Here is a 16200-nt window from a genome sequence, read left to right as displayed (position 1 = left end):
TGATGATGGTGTCCTCTTGGGTAAAATATTCCACAGGTAAAATAGTCCCCCATTCGGATCTCCGGGTGGGGACTACTCAAGAGGACGTCGTTATCAGGAGAAAGAAAACTGGCGTTCTACGGGTCGGAGGGTGGAATGTCAGATCCCTTAATCGGGCAGGTAGGTTAGAAAATTTAAAAAGGGAAATGGATAGGTTAAAGTTAGATACAGTGGGAATTAGTGAAGTTCGGTGGCAGGAGGAACAAGACTTTTGGTCAGGTGAATACAGGGTTATAAATACAAAATCAAATAGGGGTAATGCAGGAGTAGATTTAATAACGAATAAAAAAATAGGAGTGCGGGTAAGCTACTACCAACAGCATAGTGAACACATTATTGTGGCCAAGATAGACACAAAGCCCATGCCTACTACAGTAGTACAAGTTTATATGCCAACTAGCTCTGCAGATGATGAAGAAATTGATGAAATGTATGATGAGATAAAAGAAATTATTCAGGTAGTGAAGGGAGACGAAAATTTAATAGTCATGGGTGACTGGAATTCGAGAGTAGGAAAAGGGAGAGAAGGAAACATAGTGAGTGAATATGGATTGGGGGAAAGAAATGAAAGAGGAAGCCGTCTGGTAAAATTTTGCACAGAGCATAACTTAATCATAGCTAACACTTGGTTCAAGAATCATAAAAGAAGGTTGTATACATGGAAGAATCCTGGAGATACTAGAAGGTATCAGATAGATTATATAATGTTAAGACAGAGATTTAGGAACCAGGTTTTAAACTGTAAGACATTTCCAGGGGCAGATGTGGACTCTGACCACAATCTATTGGTTATGAACTGTAGATTAAAACTGAAGAAACTGCAAAAAGGTAGGAATTTAAGGAGATGGGACCTGGATAAACTGACTAAACCAGAGGTTGTACAGAGTTTCAGGGAGACCATAAGGGAACAAATGGCAGGAATGGGGGAAAGAAATACAGTAGAAGAAGAATGGGTAGCTTTGAGGGATGAAGTAGTGAAGGCAGCAGAGGATCAAGTAGGTAAAAAGATGAGGGCTAGTAGAAAACCTTGGGTAACAGAAGAAATATTGAATTTAATTGATGAAAGGAGAAAATATAAAAATGCAGTAAATGAAGCAGGCAAAAGGGAATACAAACGTCTCAAAAATGAGATCGACAGGAAGTGCAAAATGGCTAAGCAGAGGGCTAGAGGACAAATGTAAGTAGGTAGAGGCTTATCTCACTAGGGGTAAGGTAAATACTGCCTACAGTAAAATTAAAGAGACCTTTGGAGAAGAGAGAGCCACTTGTATGAATATCAAGAGCTCAGATGGAAACCCAGTTCTAAGCAAAGAACGGAAAGCAGAAAGGTGGAAGAAGGATATAGAGGGTCTATACAAGGGCGATGTACTTGAGGACAATATTATGGAAGTGGAAGAGGATGTAGATGAAGATGAAATGGGAGATACGATACTGCGTGAAGAGTTTGACAGAGCACTGAAAGACCAGAGTCAAAACAAGGCCCCGGGAGTAGACAACATTCCATTGGAACTACTGACGGCCTTGGGAGAGCCAGTCCTGACAAAACTCTACCATCTGGTGAGCAAGATGTATGAGACAGGTGAAATACCCTCAGACTTCAAGAAGAATATAATAATTCCAATCCCAAAGAAAGCAGGTGTTGACAGATGTGAAAATTACCGAACTATCAGTTTAATAAGTCATAGCTGCAAAATACTAACGCGAATTCTTTACAGACGAATGGAAAAACTGGTAGAAGTAGACCTCGGGGAAGACCAGTTTGGATTCCGCAGAAATGTTGGAACATGTGAGGCAATACTGACCCTACGACTTACCTTAGAAAATAGATTAAGGAAAGGCAAACCTACATTTCTATCAGTTGTGGACTTAAAGAAAGCTTTTGACAATGTTGACTGGAATACTCTCTTTCAAATTATGAAGGTGGCAGGGGTAAAATACAGAGGCTATTTACAATTTGTACAGAAACCAGATGGCAGTTATAAGAGTCGAAAGGCAGCCTACACAATTTTATTTCAATTACATCACAGGAAATGATACTTTTGTAAGCAAATTATTTCCTGGAGGATTGTATTGAAGAATGTTAAAGATGAAAAAAAGCACTCTTGATGACACTGGTTTTATGGGCATTAAGCTATGTTCTGAGGCCTGTTATGTCCTCCTAGCTAGCAGTCATCCAACTGTTGCCAAATATTGTGGAGTCTTGCAGATGTGTATTACGGTATTTGTATAGCAATGGCGTTGGCAGTGTTTGCTTTATTTTATGTAAAGCCCACAATTTGTTTGACTTAAGTCTTGCCTTTTTCCTGTTGAAGTTACTTTTGAATTTCTATGGCCTCTGTGTACATCTTAGCATAGTAATACTTGAATCTTGGTGAAACTTTAGTATCTGAGAACTGAATATGGTGGTTCCCTGGTCCCAGTGCATGACGTGCAACTGCCAATTTATTTATGTTCTTTCTCTGTGTTCTTTAAGCTGGGTATTCACGCTTCTTTCAGTAGTTCCTATGTACCCTTGACCACATGTGCATGGAATTTTCTACACTGCCATACTGGCAAGTGATGGGTAAATACTAATACACTTTTCTTTTTGGTTTAAACACTGTGTCAGTACCACACCACACTCTGATGATGTAATCTGTCACCATTTTTATGTGCGAGAGAAAAACTTTTTCTTTTGCTGGTTCTATTTCACTAGATGCTGCAGATTTTTTAGGCTGCAGCGATATATTTCTCTCTTCCTAAATTAATTCTTAAATGATTGGCTCTTCTTCCAAGCACCATGGCTCTCAAATTCCTCTAGCTCAGTCCGATAATGTCTTAAGTATTCCTTTTTCATGCTTTAGATGATGAATGTCTTTGTGAACTTACCGATTCAAATCGGTGCATTTTATGTAGACTTGGTGCCCAAAAGTTCTGTCAGATTTTCTGAGAACCTGTACATCTAAAAAGAGAAATCTGATCTCCTTTTCTTTTTTCCACTATGAACTTTATATAAGAATTAACATCACATATAAAATTTACAAATTATTAGAGGTAATTTTCTTCATGAGGCCAGTAAATAAAAATGCCATTAACACACTGAAACCAACAAGCAGATTTCTCCTTGGCTATCTGAAGGGCTGTTTCTTCAAATTTTTCCATATACACACTTGCTTCAAATTTGTCAAGTGAGTTCCTGATAGACACACCATGAGTTTGCTAATAGAACCAGTTATTCCAATGAAATTAAGTTCATGTGTGACAGTATTTAAAGATATTTTTCATATTCTGTGTGAAAATACATTCAAACTATGACAACAACTCTTTCAGAAGAATCATAGTAAACAGTGATACAACATTAAAACTGACCATAATATCTCTGAGGCTCAACCCGAGATATTTTAATTTTTTGATAAAATGAACAGAAACATTCAAATAAGTATCAGTTTTTCCTACTAATGACTTAGGAGAATGTTCAAGTATTTGACATTCCCACAGATTGCATAATCAATACCACTAACAGTAGGTCCTAATGGAATGCCAGATGTGTGAATGTTGCACTGTCTTGGTTGTAATGGTTATAACTGGATGACACACTTCTTATCAATGTGAGAAATCAAAGTGGCTTTAATTATCCTCTTGGTTGCTTTGAGCATGGTAAATGTGAGATCTTCTTTAAGCTCATCGAATCATCCTGATTCCGGTATGTGTTGGGTTTTCCTGTGATCGTCTTCTTTCCACATTAGCCCTGTAGTACTAATCTTATAAACAGGAAGAATAAAAATGTTTTTGTCTGAATTTAAATCTCTAAGTGCTCTCTTCTTATCTTTCATTAACTTGCTATTCATTAGTTTGTTCTTAATATTTGAAGTACTTCCATGTGTATTTCATTTGCAGCTGGTTTAGATAAAAGACAGATTGCAATTTTGATATTAGCAACAGCATATTCTGTTGGTATTCCAGATGGTGCCATTATGTAGTAGTTTTCTCATTTGGCAAGCATTCCTGCATCATTCTTAGAAAGCACTCTGTTTCATCTAATAATAACAATTTGACTCATATCTTAAGAACACAGATATTCACAAATTTCGCTTGATGCAGCATATTGAAGGATATGGGATAGAGGAAGAATTTAATAATAAATCCTTTATAATAGTAGGTGTGCACCAACCACCTATGGGTATTTTTATGTGTTTGCAAATCACCTTGAAGCTCAATTGGCCTATTTAACAGTAACAAACAAAGAAACAGTGGCTGCTGGTTATTTTAATACAGATTTTCTTAAAATCTCTTCCAGTAAGAATTTATTGCAATTAGTAAATATCATTCAACGTCACTCCTATTGTAAACTTAAGAGCCATGGTAACTAACTGCTCAAAAACAGCCACTAGTAATATCTTTATAGAAAGGTATAATGAACTACATTGTATTACAAAAGCAATAGTCAATAAAAATAATTAAGTTTTGAAAATATTATTTGATTGGATGGACAAAAAACCTACTTTCCAAGTGTTGGCAGAAGAAAGCACACACAAAAGTTAAGGAAATGTGCAGCTTTCAGAGCTAGTGACTTTTCTCTTGCCAATTCCTAGTCAGTAGACTTTTTGTCTATCCAATTATATTAAAACCAACAACCTGTGATTTCTTGGACCATATATTAACGGGTAATACTGATCAGGATATAAAATCTACTATATCTGAGTTCATGGGGTAGTCAGTAAGCAAAAAGCATTGATTATTGTAAGAAACTCCTCGAGGATACAGTGCTCAAGACATTGAAAAATACAGTACATTTAATAATAATATCGTTACCATACATGAAAGCTGTGTTCTCCATAAAGTAACACTGGCTAGATCAATGTTTTTTTTAAAAAAAGGCCATACATTGTTTGATTAAAAAGGTATCATGTAAGTCAAAAAGAAAACTTTATCTGTCTGTCAGTCAGAAACAGCTCTGATATGGTGCTACAGCACATTACAAGACACACTGAAAATTATTTAAGATTATAATAGATACATCCTTAAGTATAAAGCAGGGTGCCCCTCCCCCACCCCACACACAACTACCTTAGGAAATCATGTAAATGGGCAAATACTATATATAATTACCACTCAAGCTCCATTTTGCCTTCCAGCAGAAGTTCCTTCCCATAACTTGGGAGGGCTGGGAAGAGAAGTCTTACTATTTCATAAACACGTGCAGTGATGGAATGCAGCTCATCCACGGCATGGTTGAGAAGGAGTGGGTGGACTCTTACACCCCCATATGTTGCTGTGTAAGCAGTTGTTATATCAGTTAGCAAAGCTCCCAGTGGATGGTGCGTACTTTCAAATGCCTGTAAAAATATGTATAAATTTATTCCATACTGTAAGTATGAAAGTTGATTGTACACAGGCTTGCTCAGCCTTTCAAAAGAGCAAGCCAGGATAAATTTTGGAACAAATGCAAAGTGGTGACATATGGATTGTTCAGACTGTGAAATGAGGAAAAACCAATGTCTTCTGTTAATGTACATTAAGATATGATCACATGTGTCTATTCAAATGTAGCAAACAAATTGGAAAAAAATAAAATAATTTGAGAGATTAAAAAAAAAACTATTCACATATATGAAATACTGCTAATTTTTCCTTTTGACTGCCTGTTACCACTCATCCTGTGTGCTCTTTCAGACACTTTAGTGAAGTGTTAAAAAAACTGATAATACAGTTAATTTTACTCATATGTAAGTGGCCTGAGTGAATTTTTCGAGAGAAAATAACATAAAATAGGAAAGGACTTTGATCAAAAACAGACCAGAGTACAAGTGGCTTATGAAAAAGTGAACTGTTTTGGGGAACAGGATTCACTTGTGCTGTAATAACATACACATATATCATATACACAAAGTATGGGTATGTGGAAAGGGGAGCACATAAACAGAGAGGGCACAGGTAGAGAAACCGCAACTTTTATTGTGTGGAACAAAATTTTCAGTCACTATCATGTCCAATCTGCTTTTTGTCACTTTTGCTAAACAGGAAAATCTTCCTACCTTTTTTAATATTTCTATTTACAGCTGAAATCATCGATGCAGTAACCATTTTGTGATCACTGATTCCCTGTTTTGCGTTAACTGTTTCAAATAGTTTGGGTCTGTTTGTCACCAGAAGGTCTAATATGTTATCGCCACGAGTCTGTTTAACTGCTCAAGGTAGTTTTCAGATAATGCACTTAAAAAAATTTCACAGGATTCTTTGTCCCTGCCACCCGTTATAAACATTTGAGTCTCCCAGTCTATATCCGGCAAATTAAAATCTCCACCCGGAACTATAATATGGTGGGGAAATCTACTCAAAATATTTTCCAAATTATCCTTCAGGTGCTCAGCCACAACAGCTGCTGAGCCAAGGGGCCGATAGAGACATCCAATTACCATGTTTGAGCCTGCTTTAACAGTGATCTTCACCCAAATTATTTCGCATTTTGGATCTCTGTCAATTTCCTTAGATACTATTGCACTTTTTATCGCTATAAACACGCTTCCCCCTTCACTGTGGAGTCTGTCTCTGCGGTATACATTCCAATCTGAGTTTAGAATTTCATTACTGTTTACATCTGGTTTCAGCCAACTTTCTGTCCCTAATACTATGTGGGCATTGTGACCGTGTATTAATGAGAGCAGTTTTGGGACCTTTCTACAGATTCTCCGGCAGTTTACTACGACCACATTAATATTGTTATTCCCTGTTGCGTTTTGCCTACTACTACCTTGTTGCGTATCAGGAGGCGTCTTGCCGGGCCTAGGGAGGGAATTCCTTAACCCAAAAAACCCACATGTGCACTACACATGTATTCCGCTACCCTTGTAGCCACTTCCTGCGTGTAGTGCACGCCTGACGTATTCAGGGGGACCCTACATTTCTCCACCCGATAGCGGAGGTCGAGAAATTTGCACCCCAGATCTCCGCAGAATCATCTGAATCTCTGGTTTAAGCCTTCTACTCGGGTCCAAACCAGAGGACCGCGATCAGTTCTGGAAATGATACTACAAATAGTTATCTCAGATTACACCCCGCAAGTGAGGCTTCCTGCCTTCACCAACTCCACCAACCGCCTGTATGAACTGAGGATGACGTTGCGTTGCGTTGGTTTGGGGGAAGAGACCAAACAGCGAGGTCAGCGGTCTCATTGGATTATGGAAGGATGGCGAAGGAAGTTGGCGGTGCTCTTTCAAGGGAACCATCCCAGCATTTGCCTGGAGCGATTTAGGGAAATCACGGAAAACCTAAATCAGGATGGCCGGACGCGGGATTGAACCGTCGTCCTCCCGAATGCGAGTCCAGTGTGCTACCACTGCGCCACCTCACTCGGTGAACTGAGGATGACCTCTGAACCCAGATGGCAGGAGTCACTGTTGCCGACATGAGCAACAATTTGCAGTCGGGTGCACCCAGTACTCTCTATCGCCGCCGGCAGGGCCGCCTCCACATCTCGGATGAGACCCCCCGTCAAGCAGACAGAGTGAACACTGGCCTTCTTCCCCGACCTTTCCACTATTTCCCTAAGGGGCTCCATCATCCGCCTAACGTTGGAGCTCCCAATCACTAATAAACCCCTCCCCCCATGTTCCTGCTCGGACCTTGCTGAACTGGCCACATGTCCACTCACAGGTAGAGCGGGTGAAGCCACACGGCCAGCCTCTACATTGACCCTCTTTCCTTTTTTTGCCTGTATCAAAAATATACACTTACCTCATTTCAATCCACTTCATTCCATACATACACATATGGTTCGCCCATCATACATAAGAAGTGTCAGTCACACTGCCTGTGAATGTTTGAAAATCTTCCGTTTTCTACAGCACAAATATAGTCCATCATATGGACAGTCTGTGTTACTGACAACCTCAGAATTGAGCAAGTGTAAGCTCCAAACACACAACAGTTTGTGACCAACCTTACTGTTGCCCTTTCACACTGATGTGGCAGCACTGGTGTCCTGCTAGTACTATTAGAATTTACTTTCTTTGCTGTAGATTGAGTAAGCATATACTTGTCTCTTTCTGCAGCCAATGGCTGCTCTATAGTAAAATGATGACTGCCTTCAACAATAGTATTGCCCATGGTATCACTAAGTTATTTCTTTTCTGTTGGGAACTTTATTGCACTGGGGCATAAATCTTTAAAACAACATCGAGTAAAAAATCTTCCACTCAGGCTGTTTAAGTCACGAGCAGTGTTGCATTCTTAAAAATCAAGTGACTTGTATGTAGCAGGAATAACGTATTTACTCTTCAGAATTGCAGTATTGGCTGTTATCCGATCAGCTGCACTTTAAAACCTGCACACCTCCAATCATTCCACAATTTCCTATGGCTACCACCACAGCATGAGGGAGCTGCCATGAACACTTATGCCACGGCCGATGATATGCTAGCACTGCCTCTCTGGAGCCCCAGTGGCAGGTCGACTTAAGCTCAAATGTACAGGGTCCCTTTTGTGTGTTTGCCACTTCACAACGTTTACAGGCTTTCACAGAGGTCAGGGCTCTTCATCTACAGAATAGTAATTGTATTGAAGACAGACTGAATTCTAAACCTTTGTGTCTGTACATATTTCAACATCCAAATCTACTGTTAGCAACTACAGCAAACAAAGTTGTGTATTAAGCAATGGGAAAAATCCACACACACACACACACACACACACACACACACACACACAGCTGCAGTATCTGCCAGCTCTGGTGGCTTCAGCTGTCAGAGACTGCAGTCATGTGCATGGGAGCTGTGTTTGCGTGTGTGTGTGTGTGTGTGTGTGTGTGTGTGTGTGTGTGTGTGTGTGTGGGTGGGTGGGTGGGTGGGTGTGCGCGCGCCGTCTATTTTTGACAGAGGCCTTATTGGCCGAAAGCTGCTTTTGTGACCGTCTTTTTGTTGTGCCTATCTGCGACTCAGCAGCTCTGCTATATGGTGAGTAGCAACTATCCTTTTCGCAATAAAGTTACATATTACTTTTACTTTTTGATATTAGATGTAGAATAAGTTAATATCTGAATTCTCTGTCCATGAACTGCATCAGTCCCCCACCCTGTATCCACTAGAGAACTGCAAAACACGCATAGGAAGCTACAATAGGAAGCTACAATAGGAATAATGAATTTTTAAATTTTTTTTAAAAAAATGCTTGAAAATGAGTGATCATAATCACATAAGGCTGCCAAGAATAGTATACGTACATTATCTTTTAAATCACTGTGATACACAGGAAAAACATTTATAGTCAAGTCCCATCATTCATGATCAAAGCAATAAAAAAAGTAACACATTGTGAAGCAGTGGTCCAAGTTAAAATGATTAGGCCCAAAAAGCAAACTATAAAATAAGGGCATATCTAAGAGACTAAGAAAAATTGAAGAAATCATAAAAACTGTAGGTGCTGTACGAATGTCTGAATAAACAAAGTCCCATAAACATAGCCAAACTTCAAGTAAGAACCACAAAGAACCAAGGTTAAACATGCATTTATTTGTAGACTTTTCAGGGAGGTAACATGGCATCAAACTGAGCTGAACTGGCAGAACACTGTTACAAGGCCATGCGGGAAATGGCACATGTGTAGAGTTACAGAAGGGCCGAGTTGTGAGTACCATGAATGGGAAGGATGAAACATGGCCATACAATGTCACCAAACTAATCTTCCAACAAGCAAGGGCACTTTGTTTATTCAGATGTTCCTACGGCACCTACAGTTTTTCCAATTTCTTCAGTTTTTCGGAGTCACTGAGCGGTGCCCTTGTTTTATAGACTGTTTTTCAATCCCAATCATTTTAACTTGGATCACTGCTTCACAGTGAGTTACTTATTTTTATTGCTTTGATGATGAACGATGGGACTTGGATATAATTGTTTATCCCGTGTACTACAATGACTTACAAGATATTGTAAGTATACTATTCTTAGCGGACTTATGGGATCATAATCACTTACTTTAAGTTATAACATTGGTTCGAAGAGTCAATATGTTATTCGTCCTATTTACATATCACCTGATGATGCATTTTAAGAATGCAAAACTGATTGTGACCTTTCAGTAATGGACTTTAACTTTTTTTATTTAAATGAAGGATTTTGGCTGTGGTTGCCCTCATTCTAAAGTTAAGTCTTAAAAATGTAAAGTTATATATTCACATAATGAAATTGATATATTCACATAAAGAAATTTACACACTCAAATATGTAAATAAATTACCTTTGCTAAATATTTTCTTAGTTCCTGATAACTGCCTTTATCCAATTTCTCTTTGCCAACTTTTGGAATAGTATCCAGCACATCACTAGTTACTGTGTCTTTAGATTTTTCAGTTCTGGATTTTTGCAACATGTGCTGACGTGAACTGCTGATAGATACAGCTATATTTTCCCATATCTTGTGTGTGTCTAAAAGTTGTACTTTTCCTTGGGCACTCTTTGTTCCATATTCAGGAATTCCCATTTGCTGATAACAGTATCTGAAGATTGCTTTCCACTTCTCACTTGCCGGAACACAGAGTTTTCCAAATGAACTAAAAATAATCAAAACAATTATTATAAGCTAAAATATTGATACATATATTGTGTGCTATTTGAATTACAAAGAAAAAAGATATTGTAATATCTCAATGAATTATCATTCATATACTGGAAATTTCATTAATCCACCATAAGAAAAGTGTTAATACCGATTGCAGTTGTGTGTTCTGTGTCCCCCCCCCCCCCCCCTAACTGACAACATTGAGTTATCATCATACATGAATTTTTTTAAAAAGTGAAGTTGTCTGTATGGTTCATTTATTAATGCATTTGTTGCAAAGCTTAAAGTTAAGAGCACCAAAGATTTAAACCTTCTTTCATGAATGTGTTTGTCAGTTCAGTATAAGTTGTCACTATTTTGGTTGTCATTACATAGACATTTTCCTTCTGTGTAAAATACTGTCAATGATAAAATAATTATTATAGCAGGAGCGCTAAGATATGAGTACAAGCTGGTACCTACATCTACATCTACATTTATACTCCGCAAGTCACCCAACGGTGTGTGGCGGAGGGCACTTTACGTGCCACTGTCATTACCTCCCTTTCCTGTTCCATTCGCATATGGTTCGCGGGAAGAACGACTGTCTGAAAGCCTCCGTGCGTAATCTAATCTCTCTAATTTTACATTCGTGATCTCTTCGGGAGGTATAAGTAGGGGGAAGCAATATATTCGATACCTCATCCAGAAACGCACCCTCTCGAAACCTGGCGAGCAAGCTACACCGCGATGCAAAGCGCCTCTCTTGCAGAGTCTGCCACTTGAGTTTGTTAAACATCTCCGTAACGCTATCACGGTTACCAAATAACCCTGTGACGAAACGCGCTGCTCTTCTTTGGATCTTCTCTATCTCCTCCGTCAACCCGATCTGGTACGGATCCCACACTGACGAGCAATACTCAAGTATAGGTCAAACGAGTGTTTTGTAAGCCACCTCCTTTGTTGATGGACTACATTTTCTAAGGACTCTCCCAATGAATCTCAACCTGGTACCCGCCTTACCAACAATTAATTTTATATGATCATTCCACTTCAAATCGTTCCACACGCATACTCCCAGATATTTTACAGAAGTAACTGCTACCAGTGTTTGTTCCGCTATCATATAATCATACAATAAAGGATCCTTCTTTCTATGTATTCGCAATAGATTACATTTGTTTATGTTAAGGGTCAGTTGCCACTCCCTGCACCAAGTGCCTATCCGCTGCAGATCTTCCTGCATTTCGCTACAATTTTCTAATGCTGCAACTTCTCTGTATACTACAGCATCATCCGCGAAAAGCCGCATGGGACTTCCGACACTATCTACTAGGTCATTTATATATATTGTGAAAAGCAATGGTCCCATAACACTCCGCTGTGGCACGCCAGAGGTTATTTTAACGTTCAACCTAACATCATCTTGGGGGACAAACTGGGTGTGACACCAATTGCTGGTAAACTACACTGGGGAATACTGCTAGGTGAGGCAGTGGAAAAGGTGTGTGTCTCTGCATATGTTAACAAGGGTTCTGAAGAGTGCAAACACGGGTGTAAAGAAGAAAGCCTACATGTCCCTTGTAAGAACCCAGCTGAAGTATCCTGCAAAGATATGGGATCCCCGGCAACAAAACCTCACAAAGTAGATACAAATAGCGCAACAGAGGGCAGCCAGGTTATAACAGGATATTACTGAAGAACAAGTAATGTCATGAAAATGATTAACAAACTGAAATGGGAAATTCTTGCAAAAAGATGGGTAAGAGCTAAATTGGCAGATTTTATCAAGGATATCTGGTTGAGGATGTGTGGGAAGACATAGGACAAATACTGGTCACTAACAAAGTATGTAAGGGAAGGAAAAATCATTAGCACAAAATAAATGTGAAATCATGAGGCAAATTATCTTCTGTTGGTATAGTAGTAAGGAGCAGAACAAATTACCAGGAGATAACCTTGGTCCATTCCAAGAAAGTGTAACTAGATTTAAATACCTGGTCCAACAGTGGCATATCACCAAAGATTATGCACAACAGGAAAAGGGTAGATTTAGTTTTATAGTAAATTACTGTATATAATGAATATAATGCAATTATTTAATGTAAAAATATTACCATTTTGGCAACATCCAAATTTGTGAGCAAATAAAGAGTACCTTACCTATTATGAGGACTTATCAATATTTTTTCATTTATCTATTTGAAATTAAATATTTGATGAAAACTGAATTCTATGATCATGGGTCCAAGGTAAAAGGCCAAGGGCATTTCTTTAACTGGACTTTTAATTTACTTTCAATTACAAAAGTTTTGCTCATATCTGTTACTACTACTCATAACTGCAATTACTTTGGTTTGGTCTGCAGCTTGGATGATGTGGCAGTAACGTTCTTGAACAATGTTCCTGTAACTTTGATTCCTTCATTCCAGCAACCATGCAATGAACCTTCCAGATAGTCACCACTACTAAAAGTGAGTGTTCCTTTTCCATTGAAAACACCAACTGATTTAAATTCACCTTCATAGTGGGTTCCGTCTTCAAACACCATTACACCATGTCCCTACAAATCAGAAAACAATCTGATTATTATACTTCAAAATATGATATCTTTATACAATATTCATGGATTGTAATTATTTAATTTCATCAATTGTATCAGACAGCTTTTACAATATTGTACATGGTCATCAGTATTCAACAAACTTCTTAAAAGTGATCGGACATAAACCTGGCCAAAACTTCAGCTTATGAGTGCTATAAATCCACAGCTTGATTCTGACAAGGGTACACCACCTAGAATGCACAGAGGCACCCTCTTGAGCTGAGGAAGGGAAACAATGAATGAATAGGTGTAGGGAATCTAAGGAGCGTGTCACGTACAAATCAACTGTAGTGAGACAATATGGTAAAGAGAGAGAACTGTCATGACTGCCACTTAGGTAATGCCATAATACCCACCACACAAAGTAGTCCAGTCAACAATGGCCAAAAAAGGGTTCACAGGGGAAAAAAATCGTGCAGACACAGACTTTTGTACTGTGGTAGGGGGGAGTGTCATGAACAACATATTAAAAATCTATACCTGTTGGGTGTGAGCGTTGGGGTATGGGCACATTTAAAGGTCACTTTTCAACATTTTTCTAGAATAACTTGCACACCATGGTTTCTAACGAAAATGTTCCCTAGTACAAAATTAAAATACAATAAATTTCCTACATAAAGGGTCCTATTCATTTTTCTCTGTGTTGCAGAGGATGGAAAAAAATCACAAATTATTGAAAATAGTGTTTTAAGGTATAAAAATAATGTTCATTGGTAAATGAAGTGGGTTAAGAGCAAATATTACATAACTGCACCATATCTAATAGCAGTAGAACTATACTGAGGGATGTGATTGGTGGCAGTGGGACGGAGCAGGTGTGGAAGCTAGCAGTGCGAGGGAAGGCAGGTCTCCAGAATAAGGTCACTTACTTCACTGATTTGTGCCCCTGGAAAATGAAAAAGAGCAAGCAAGCGAGTCCCCACTCTATGTCTACACCACTAGGTCACGGAAAACAACTACCTCCTGATTCACAATTATACTGACCCTTCTGCAGCATGCCTTGTAAATTACTGGTGACATAGTGCACAGACGCATCTGAAGAGTGTTTAGTTTCCACAAAATGCATTGTACGCAGACACGTCTGGGAAGAGCTTTTTTTCCCATAAAATATGTTAATGCTAAATGGTATACAGATATCAGTTACTAACTACACATACAAAAAGAATCTACATACATCTCTGTACACTGCCTTGCTCTCCTAGTAAGGAAATTGATTGTTAGTCACCCTGTATGACTGTTGTAACTATCTTCCAGGAATGGCCAGTTCTCTCACCACAAGAACTTGAGAACTGCTCGCTCTTCAGTTTACACACAGAATAACTGACTATACTGTCACCAGCATTTCCTGTCCAATTTTCTTATGTGAGTAGACAAAATAACTTGATTGTGCTTGTATTTAAATAGCAGAGCAACTTCCAGTTTATTAAGCATTTACTTACTTCCAGTAAGTAAGAGTGTTATTATGTAAACTGTGTTCCTTTAAACAATGGCTGTGATGTGTTTGATCGGTGTGAGTGATGTCATGACCTATGCAATGTTGGTAAGAAAGGAATATGTGCACTGGTGAGTGCCAGTTATTTGAAAAAATATGGAAAAGCTGATAGTTTCAGAAATAAAAAACATAGTGTTGTTCATACATCTTGCAGAAAAGAGTGCATCAGAGCTAAATCAATTAAAAAATTTCTAAGAGGGGGTGTTTTGGAGGAATTGTCTTCAACATTGGGCTGGTTCAACATTGGCTGGAGTCAAACATTTGCGATCAGCTGAAATGAAATTTGATTTTAAAACTAGCTGTCTGTTTTGTGTGGAAGCTTTTGATGACAAATTTTTTGATAAACAGAAGATAAAACCCCAAAACAGCTGCAAAAGGTTTACAGTGTTTGATCCTTCAGTTATGGAAGTACAATTACAGTTCATGCAGAGGAGAGGAAGGATGAATGTGGAGACACCATCTGAAGACATATCTGCTCTGTTGGGGATCTGCACACTGCAGATGCAAGATCTCACGAAGACTGCTATAAAAAGTTCTTTTTAGCCTCAGCGCTTCAATCTAGAAACACTGGACACCCTGAAGATGAAGGAATTAATGGATGAGTTGATGGAGCAAGTTTGTGCAACATTACCTCGTATAAAGACAGTCAAGGACAGATTGAGAGAAAAGTATGGGAACTGCATTGTTTCCCACACGTGATTTGGATGCCAAAACGCAGGCATTACATGTTCCAAGTTTTGTGCCATTTGACAGTGCACCATTACTTAATCTGTAAGATGGTGTGATGATGATAGAATTGTTAACAGTTGAAATCAAATCATTAAAGAAAAGATGTTATTTTATAATAACTAAATATATTTTTTCTCTTATTTCTAAGATCAATGGGCATTAAATATTAACCTTATATCATAAAGCACTATTTTTAATAACTGGCAAGTTTTTCATCCTCTGCAATGCAGAAACTATTAGTTCTACAGAAAGAAAGAATAGGACCTTTTTTGTAGGAAATTTAGTGAAGTTTAATTTTGAAACTTGGAGACATTTTAGATAGAAGATATATTTAGATAGAAAAATAAAAAAGTGACTTTTAAACGACCTCACCCTCCACCACCCTAACACTCACACCCGACAGGTGGGGATTTTTTAGTGTGTTATTCATGGCACACTCCTCTACCGCTGAACAAAAATTTGCAACTACACGAAGTTTTCCCCCTTTCTTTCATTGACTGGACTAAAGGGGACACTGGTGTTAAAATATGAGGCCTGCCTAAAAAGTATCCGGCCTTTAGCCAGAAAAAATACTTCGAATACCTGACGGGGTTGGGACCCTAACCCCTTCAAAGTAGGCCCCTTGTGCTTGCACACACTTAGACCACCAATCCTGCCACTGGTGGAAACACCTCTGGAAGTCGTCTTTTGGAATGGTGCTCAGCTCCATCATCATGTTCTGCATTATCTCTTCTCTACAATCAAAATGGGATCCTTTCAGTGGTGTCTTCAATTTTGGAAACTGAGAAGTCGCAAGGAGCCATGTCTGGAGAGTAGGTTGGTGAAC

At 38.7% G+C, this 16200-nt stretch overlaps 1 protein-coding gene across 1 annotated transcript in view; it reads right to left on the bottom strand.

The window, feature by feature from the left end:
• Positions 1–16200, bottom strand: part of LOC126458544 (alsin) — a 180671-nt gene that overhangs the window by 18477 nt on the left and 145994 nt on the right. Inside the window, exons 8-10 of the mRNA XM_050095661.1 lie at positions 12900–13111; positions 10249–10561; positions 5128–5354 (exon numbers count right to left, since the gene is read on the bottom strand). Coding sequence (XP_049951618.1) covers positions 5128–5354; positions 10249–10561; positions 12900–13111 — 752 coding nt within the window. The remainder of the gene's footprint in view (positions 1–5127; positions 5355–10248; positions 10562–12899; positions 13112–16200) is intronic.

The sequence above is a fragment of the Schistocerca serialis genome, chromosome 2 (genome assembly GCF_023864345.2).
Source record: "Schistocerca serialis cubense isolate TAMUIC-IGC-003099 chromosome 2, iqSchSeri2.2, whole genome shotgun sequence".
NCBI classification, from domain to species: Eukaryota; Metazoa; Arthropoda; class Insecta; order Orthoptera; family Acrididae; genus Schistocerca; species Schistocerca serialis.
This window is presented reverse-complemented; position numbering and strand designations above follow the sequence as displayed.